Genomic DNA, 8,605 nt, shown 5'->3' on the forward strand with positions numbered 1-8,605 from the left:
ATATAATATGATTAATTATATTATTTTATAATAATATTTTTTTTATATAATTTTAATTATATTTTATATTTAAATTGTAAAATTTTATTTTAAATAAAAATAAAAATAATTTGAATTTAAAATAAAAGGATAAGAAAGAAAATTAAAATTAATTAATTAAATACATATATAAATAACTTTTTTCACAACTCAAATTAAAAATAAAAGAAACCTTGGTGAGAACTAAAATTTTTGTTAACTTATATTTTGATAAAAATATTGAAATTTCAGAAAGTGTGAAATTTAAATTACTCTATTGTATTACTTTTTATCATTAAATTAAAAAAAATTAATTTTAAATTCTTACTTTTACGAGACAATTTAATTTTTAAGTAATTTTTTAAATATACATTTAAAATTTTGAAATTTCAATATTACATATTATTGGAGATACTCATCAATTCATTTTTGAACATTTAGTAATTCCAAAGTAATTTTAACATTTAGCACCAAGAGTATAAAATTGATAGTTCTTAATTTACGTCAATATTGATAGAGAGGACAAAGAAAAAAAAGACGATAAAAATGGTAAAAATAAAAAAGAAAGAAAAAATAATCATGAATAATTTAAAAATATTTATTTTTTGGTAAAATTGAAATTTTATAAATTTAAATAATTTCAATACATTTATAAATTATTATAATTTCAATTTTTCTTAAAAATTTCACCACCAGACAATACATTTCCTTATAAAATATATAAATTTTCTAAAAAAAAGACATCCTTATTTTAAAATTTATCATAATACTAAATATTTTCTAAAAAAACCCTCTAAAAATATAACGAGTTTCTATAAACATATTATTTATCATTAACTAAACGTGTTTAAAAATCATAATTATTAATTATCTGAATCTCACAGAATTAAAAATACTCTTGTATAAAACTTTTGATTGAACCAGAAGTGCATAGGTTGTCATGTTCCTTTGCTAATTCAAACATTCAGCTCCATTGATTTCTCTCTCTCTCTCTCTATCTCTCTCTCTCTCTATCTCTCTTGTTTCTTCTGGAACAGCAATGGTACTAAAAGACATGTGTTTCTTCAACAAGGTGCTACTGTGCGGTCCTCACTTATAATAAAACCATTTGTCGTTTCTGCTGTGAGCAACAATGTGCTTCTTCTTTTGGCAATCCTTCCAAGTTTCCATCATGCCTCTTTTATGTTTTTTTTTTTTTTCGTTTCCAAAACTTTTCAAACACGCTGAAACTGGCTCTCACCTTATTTTTTTCCCTCTTCACACTTATTTTTGAAATTTATTGTTTTCACTTTGTGACCAAACCGGGGAAGGAGAAAAAATGAATGCTTTGAGCTCCTTCTGCATGTTTCGATCTGACCCATTAGTCTTAAATGTAACTTTCTTTTGATTAGGCTTGTGTGACTGGAACAAGTTCTAATAAAATTACTGCATTTCATCTTTTGAAGCATCGATTTTTATTTTACGCTGTATCCTTTTTCTTTCCTTTGACATGGTTGTAATGTTTTTCTCTTACTTCGGTTGTAGGACATTCTGGTTACAAAGCCTCCAAAGAAATCACCTTTGCTCTTAAGGATGTCAGTGTTGATCTTTTCAATGGTGTGTGGTGTTTTTATCTGTTCAGTTTGTCTAAAGCAGGTAAGCACTCATGCTAGGACTATTCTTATGGAGTTGCAAAGTGAGAAGCCTTCACGGAATAGATTGGGCCTAACAGATGTTCCTTTGTTGCATTACCCCAATCCTGTGTCTTTCAACAGGTAATGTGAAAAAGCTTCCGTGTTTTATGGTCATTTTGGCTTTGGTTGTTAATTGGCTTTTGGCTTTGGTAGGAGTGAGTGTGCTGGGAATCCTGTGCGGTTCTTTGCTATTTTGTCAAATCAGAGATCAGGCAGTGGGTGGTTTGAGACCCTTTTGAATAGCCATATTAATGTGAGCTCCAATGGGGAGATTTTTTCTGTTAGAGAAAGAAGAGTAAATGTTTCTACCATTGTGCAGACTTTGGATAAAGTTTACAACCTGGATTGGTTCAGTAGTGCTTCCAAGAATGAGTGCTCAGCTGCAATTGGATTGAAGTGGATGCTTAATCAGGTAAAAGTGCTCACTGTTGAGTCTTTTTCCAGAGTGTAGTGATCTAGTTTATGTGTCACAAACTTACTTAAACATAAGTGTTTCAAGAGAGGGGAAACGTTATTTGTTTTGTAAACATACGATACGCATATTAATGGCTTAGGTGGTTTCAATGTGATTTTGATGCCCCCCACCGCTTCGTGTATTTGATGCGAAGGGTCTAAACTTGACCCATGTGCTTGACTTTGAGGACAAGTACTTTTTCTGAGACTCTGGAACACTGTTATCAATTTCTGTCTATCAGTTCAGATCATTGAATAGAGTAGGGTCACCTTGTTGCGTATAATATAATTAAATATTAGGAAAATTATGCTTATACCCCCTGTGGTTTTAGTGATATTACCCCTGATGTCCTTCTCATTTTGTACCCTCTGTAGTAACATAATACTCTCATTTTGTACCCTCTGTAGTAACATAATACTGTGTAGTGTACCCTTCTGTTTGGTACAGATCACCTGTGATTTCTTATGATTTATACGAATTGAGGTCGGTCGGTGCAATGTCCAAAAAAAATGTGTTGATTGTAAAATCATTAAATGACAGGGTGTTTGAATGGATTTTGCCCTGTAATCTAATATGTGAGATTTATTGAGCAAGTATTTTAGTTTATATCATAGAAATAGTGACGACTTTTTACCAGAAGGAGATTAAATGGATTAACATGAACCTGATAGGAGGCTAAATTGCGTTGCTTTGGAAATTACAGGAATAACATTATGGATAGTAAGTCTGGTAGAGCCGAAATCTAAATGTCAATAGAAGAAGGGGTATTGAGTGTGATATCATTAAATCTCATGGTGTGTATTACATAATAACCTAACATTTAAGATTTACAATGCATGTATTTTTATACATGTCTGACCATATGGATGAATATGAATCTGATAGGAGACTAAATTGTGTCAATATGGAAACTACTGGAATAACATTGTAGCTAATAAAACAGGCAGAAGCAAAATCTAACTTCAGTGACACTATAGAATCAAAAGTATAGTTATGCTTATTTCACCTACATAGCTACTTCAGTGACACTATGGAATCAAAAGTTTATTTTGCTGTTTGGTATGCGTTTGTGGCTCAGGCTTTGCATTTCTGTTTTATAGATTAGTATTTAGTAAAAGCATCAAGACTTCTGATTTTGTGCAGGGATTAATGGAGCACCCTAAGGAAGTAGCAGATTACTTCAACCGTAGAGGTGTTTCTGTCATATTTCTTTTTCGAAGAAACTTATTACGCAGAATGGTATCAATGCTTGCCAACTCCTATGACCAAAATGCTAAACTTTTGAATGGAGCTCATAAGTCTCATGTACATTCCATAGAAGAGGTCTCTCTCTATATATATGTGTGTGTATTGCCTTTCCCTTTATATCTTGAACATAAAATGAAACTGATTTGTCTTCTTTTAGGCGGATACACTTTCAAAGTACAAGCCTATCATTAATTCTACATCATTGCTGGCTAATTTGAAGGATATGGAGATGAGAACTGCAAAGGCTTTACAATACTTCAACACCAATAGGCATATGATCCTGTACTATGAAGATCTAATTAGAAATCGTACTGTAAGTGCCTCAATATAACTCTCTCATTTTGTACTAAAAGTTTTTTGGATGCATTATTCGAGCACAATTTATTATTAAAAACTTTTATTTGATAATCTAGGAAGTAATTTCAATTTCCTCACAAATTTTACTGAAGTTTCTTCCTTCTCTCCCCCAAGTCATTTTCCTGCACATACTTTAAGGCTGAAGAATGTAGAGTTGTTTTGTGTGAAACAAAGCTATATTTAACAAAGTATATGTGAAATAATGAAGCTGCAAGTGAGTGATGTAGCAAAACTTTCTTGAAAATGAATTTCACTAAACCTCTAACATGGTTCCGTGACATGGTTGATATAGCAAACTTTTGTTTCTTGAAAATGAATATATATATATATATATATTTGAAGTTAACAAAATACATTTGTTTCACATTTATTCAGAAGCTGAAAGACGTGCAAGATTTTTTAGGATTGCCACAGATGGAATTAGCAAGCCGTCAGGTTAAGATACACAAAGGACAATTGTCAGATCACATTAAAAATTGGGAAGATGTGAACAAAACACTACATGGAACTGCTTATGAGTGTTTCCTCCAAACTGATTATTCATCTTAACCTCCTCTAACTCCTGGAAAGGTGTAAATATCTCTCAGGAAGCAGTTTAAAGTTTTGTTGCTGGTTGTAAGAAAACTGTCTCCACATTCTGATTTTTTTCACTCCATTTTTGAGATGTACGTTCCTTTGTAATCTTATTTTTGAGCATTTTTGAATTACTTTGTACACGCCCAGCTAATTTATGAGCAAAGATGAGCATTACTTTTTTGTTATTACGAGGCCTGTGGTAACCACCACCATTATAAGTTTCTGTAATTGTAAAAGTGGTAATGCAAACTGGCCTCGAAATGAGGTAGCTTCACATAAACCTTTTCAGTCGACAGAAGAAAAAAAACCTTAAAAACTCATTAGGACAATAAATTTTGGGTCTTGCATTCGTTGTTGTTAAGAATTGGTGGTTACTCTTTAAAATCATGGTTATGGTCTTCATGACAAATGGATGGAAGATTATAAATGTGTGGTGGCAGGGAAACCATAAATTTCAGCTTATTAATGAATAGGAAATTAAACTACAACTTTTACTAACCAATGGCCCCACAAGTGCCATCAACCTTACAACAACCTGTAATCACAGGAGACATATGGTGAAGGATTCCACAGATTACCTCCATCAACGGCAACTGCTTCCTGTTTCTTGGCACCATGTAAAAGAATAGTTATTTTATAATTTGGCTTTTTGAAACAACTTTTAACTAAGTCAACTATCTTCAAAACTAACCATTTGCCTAACATGTAAGATGTTTTCACCCATCATTTACAGCTTATGATCTTGGCCCATTGATTTTATTTTGTGAAATTTGATACAGAATTTTTAATATCGAGTTCTTTTTAGTATTTTTTGAGATTTTTTCTTCCTTGACTTAGAAACGCAAACTTGAAAAATTGTCAGTGTTTTGTAGTCACGTGCAAAGGAGTTCCATTATCTGACACAAATTTAATTGCTCAAAATGTAAATATCTTTGTTGAATCAGACCGTTACCTCATGAATAAAGGCGTAGTTATCAATCAAGCAACTTATTTACTTTAATGAATCTGCTTAAGCATCATATCAATTTGACTTTCTCCAATGTTTCTCAACTTTCCAATGCAAAACTCGTTCCATCTCACCTACAATATGTCAACAATTGGTTAATATTTTTTTTAAAAGCATATTTTCTATGTTTTGTTAGCACATGTCAACTAAAAATATATAAAAAGAAAAGCTATAAATTAGATCAAGTTTTCCGATTAAACAGAATGTAAAATGTGTTTTTTGCATATTATGGAAACTATTACATCAAACAGAGTTTCCAAAAATGTAGGCAAACAATCCGAGTGGTAGCAGAAATTATTATATCCGAATCTCATTCAATTTTTATATGTAGAAGGACAAAGAGAAGATTTAGAGGCAATTTGGTATTTTATTGTGGAAGTGCAGATGGAAATTAAGAGGGTGCAAAAAGGAGGCCCAATAAAAGGCCACCTTGGACGATTCAAAGCCCAAAACTACACCTTTTTTTTCTCGTGGTTATCCACCTCCCTTTTAGATAATAAATAAATAATAGCTGATATAAAACCGTCGCCTTGTTACTAAATAATACCTTCCTTTTCCTTCATAAGCAAAAATAATGTACTTTTATTTTATTTAATGATTCTTTTCATAAATACCCTTAATTTTAATTAATATTTGACATTTAATTACACTACCATAATATTATATGTACTTTTTGTTATAGAAAAGATGTTTTTTTTCCTTGTTATGAATAAAAATGGAGGTAGAACAATTCTTGCCTGAAACAAATTCGTAATCTCTAATATTACCTAAATACTTATACATCTCCTTATTTTTCTTCCTTCACCTATTCTATTTCTTTTTCTTTCTGAAATACATATGATAAAAATATTTCATAATATATAAAATTATTCTAAACTTAAGTTAGACTTTCACTTCCTAATAATATCTACAAATTCTAATGATCACATTTAAGCTCTACATGAATTCAAAAATCCATAAATCACCTATAATACCTTGCCCTAAAAAAATATTATCAGTGATCCCCAATTCTGTATCACCACCAGATTATTATGTAATCTTCTGCATTCAATATAATAATTACCAAACTTTAACCTGCACTTTGTTCAATTTATTTTTTGTTAAATTTAAAAATATGCTCCATATTATAATGAAGTTAATACTTTATGCAGGGCCATAGTTTATGTAAAAGTAAAAAGTGGCCAAAAACAAAAAAAAAAAAGCAACTTGCTTTGATGACAAAGTTGTGTCTCCCTTAAAATTCCCGTTTCATGATTCCTTCCATAAAGCCAAACATTTGAATCCAATTTGGGAGTTTTATAACTGAAAAACTGTTAAAGCTGACACCATTACTACACTCTCCATCTTATATTGCTTAAAGTACATTTTTCCTGCGTGCCCTAATGATCGCCACCTTCAACAACTTCGATGGTCGTAAAATCACTTCAACACCAAGAATCGCTGTGGTAGTGATTTTCTGTTCACGTAGAAAAGAGAACGCTTCAAATTGCCAAACCACTTCTTATAATTTGCTTGACATGCAAATTGAACAAGACAAGACTTTTGATATTCATAACTCTTTCATTTTAAAACATTTTTGGGTAATTTCAAATCTTACATTAAATTTTTTAAGTATATTTAAAAAAAAAAATACATCTCAGATCACATAGTGAAGTAAGATATAAGTTATGGAATTTTTGTTAATGTATACTTAACCAAAGTCTGAATTGAAAGATTTATGAATTTGCATTCTAAATTTTTTATAAAGTTCTCCCCCCGTATTTTGGGTCATTTTTCAAAATAAGATGGAGTAAAAATAGGCTTCAAACTCATCAATGAACAATCCATAAACACAAAAGTGTCAATAATCAGTATAAAAAATAAGCATAGGTTAATAAGAATTGAGAAAGAAAAAAAAAGTCAATGAGAAAGTGAAAGAGATGAATTAAAAGTTTAATGATAATTGGACATTTTTAGTTTTTATTTAATATTATAACTTTCCTTTTCTTCACACGTCCTTATTTTATTAAAAGTGAGCTCTCAAATACTTACTCTTAGTATATATTTCTAAAATATTTTTAAATTTAAATATATATATTTTTAAACTTCAAATATATTGTATAAATTTTTAATATATCACTATTTTATATTTTTATCTATATTAAAGTGAAAATAAACGAATAAATCTTATAATTCTTTCGATTAAAGTTAAACAAAATTAAAACATTTTATAATTAATTGAATGTCAACATTATGAGATTTTGAGCCTGATTTTATGATAAAAAAAAATTATACCTATAGATATAATAATAAAAGAAAAATATTTACTATAAAATTAAAATCAAGAGTGTTACATTAAAAGCTCTAAAAGTCTTTCACTTTTTAAATTACTATTCATTTGGTTCCTTATGTTAGATTACTTGATGAATCTAACGTGTTTGTGTCACAATTGATGAAAAGTCCAAATTAACGTTAATTTAAAAAATAAGAAAATTAATTAAAAATTATAATAATGTAGAAATTAAATTGGATCAATTATATAAAAGTAGGAACCAAATAAATAATTTAGTTTTCTATATATTACGCCGTGCAATTAAAATGTAAAATTATACTTTTGTTTAATTAAAAGAAAATAGTAAGCAAGGATAAGGGTATATTGATACCCATTGAATAATGGATACTAAGTTGATAGTTTTATTGATAATTTTTTTTTAAAAAAAGGTTATCGTGCATGAGGATACTCCACACAAAGAGAATGAGCATGAATAGTTGAGTGTTCCCTTGTAACAAAAGCATGTTTTCATTGTAATACAGGATGCAACAAAATAATTAAACTTTATTTTCATTGTGTATAAAATCTCAATTACACATAAAAGGATGAAAAGATAAATATTAGATAGCAAAAAAGGAGGTGCCAGTAGCAATCCATAATTACCATTTCCAAACATTATGTTTCTTTTCAATACAGGAAGAGGCCGAATTACTTTCTGCACCGGATGAATTGTGATTGCGTCAATGCTTACGTAAAATGACAAAATTTTCCTTAAAAAAATTGTCCTTAGATGAAAGGGAGTCCGAGTCAAAATGTATTACAAAATTCATTTTTTAGAATATGTTTTAAGATTTGGATTTTTAGAATACTTTTTTGGATTTCGTAATATTTTTTTAAGAATACATTTTCAGATTTTTTTTTCATAATATTTTTTTAAAATATATTTTTTTTATTCATGAACTAATTTTACAAAATGAGATTTTGATTTTACAATTTTATTCTAAAATTTTATTTCCAGAATA

At 29.4% G+C, this 8,605-nt stretch overlaps 1 protein-coding gene across 4 annotated transcripts; it reads left to right on the forward strand.

The window, feature by feature from the left end:
• Positions 1-950: 950 nt before the first annotated feature.
• Positions 951-4,511, forward strand: LOC137808311 (uncharacterized). Of its 4 annotated transcripts, XM_068609354.1 has the most exons (7): positions 1,097-1,390; positions 1,543-1,772; positions 1,845-1,944; positions 2,011-2,103; positions 3,289-3,468; positions 3,551-3,706; positions 4,126-4,511. In XM_068609354.1, exons 1-7 carry the CDS (start codon positions 1,337-1,339, stop codon positions 4,297-4,299), a joined length of 987 nt encoding a protein of 328 aa, XP_068465455.1. In that variant the 5' UTR covers positions 1,097-1,336; the 3' UTR covers positions 4,300-4,511. The 4 variants fall into 4 exon arrangements, with proteins under 4 accessions (XP_068465454.1, XP_068465456.1, XP_068465455.1 ...); XM_068609353.1 differs by lacking the exon at positions 1,097-1,390 and adding an exon at positions 951-1,090 and having other exon boundaries at positions 1,845-2,103; XM_068609355.1 differs by having other exon boundaries at positions 957-1,140; positions 1,845-2,103.
• The last annotated feature ends 4,094 nt before the right edge of the window (positions 4,512-8,605 follow it).

The sequence above is a fragment of the Phaseolus vulgaris genome, chromosome 3 (assembly GCF_000499845.2).
Source record: "Phaseolus vulgaris cultivar G19833 chromosome 3, P. vulgaris v2.0, whole genome shotgun sequence".
NCBI classification, from domain to species: Eukaryota; Viridiplantae; Streptophyta; class Magnoliopsida; order Fabales; family Fabaceae; genus Phaseolus; species Phaseolus vulgaris.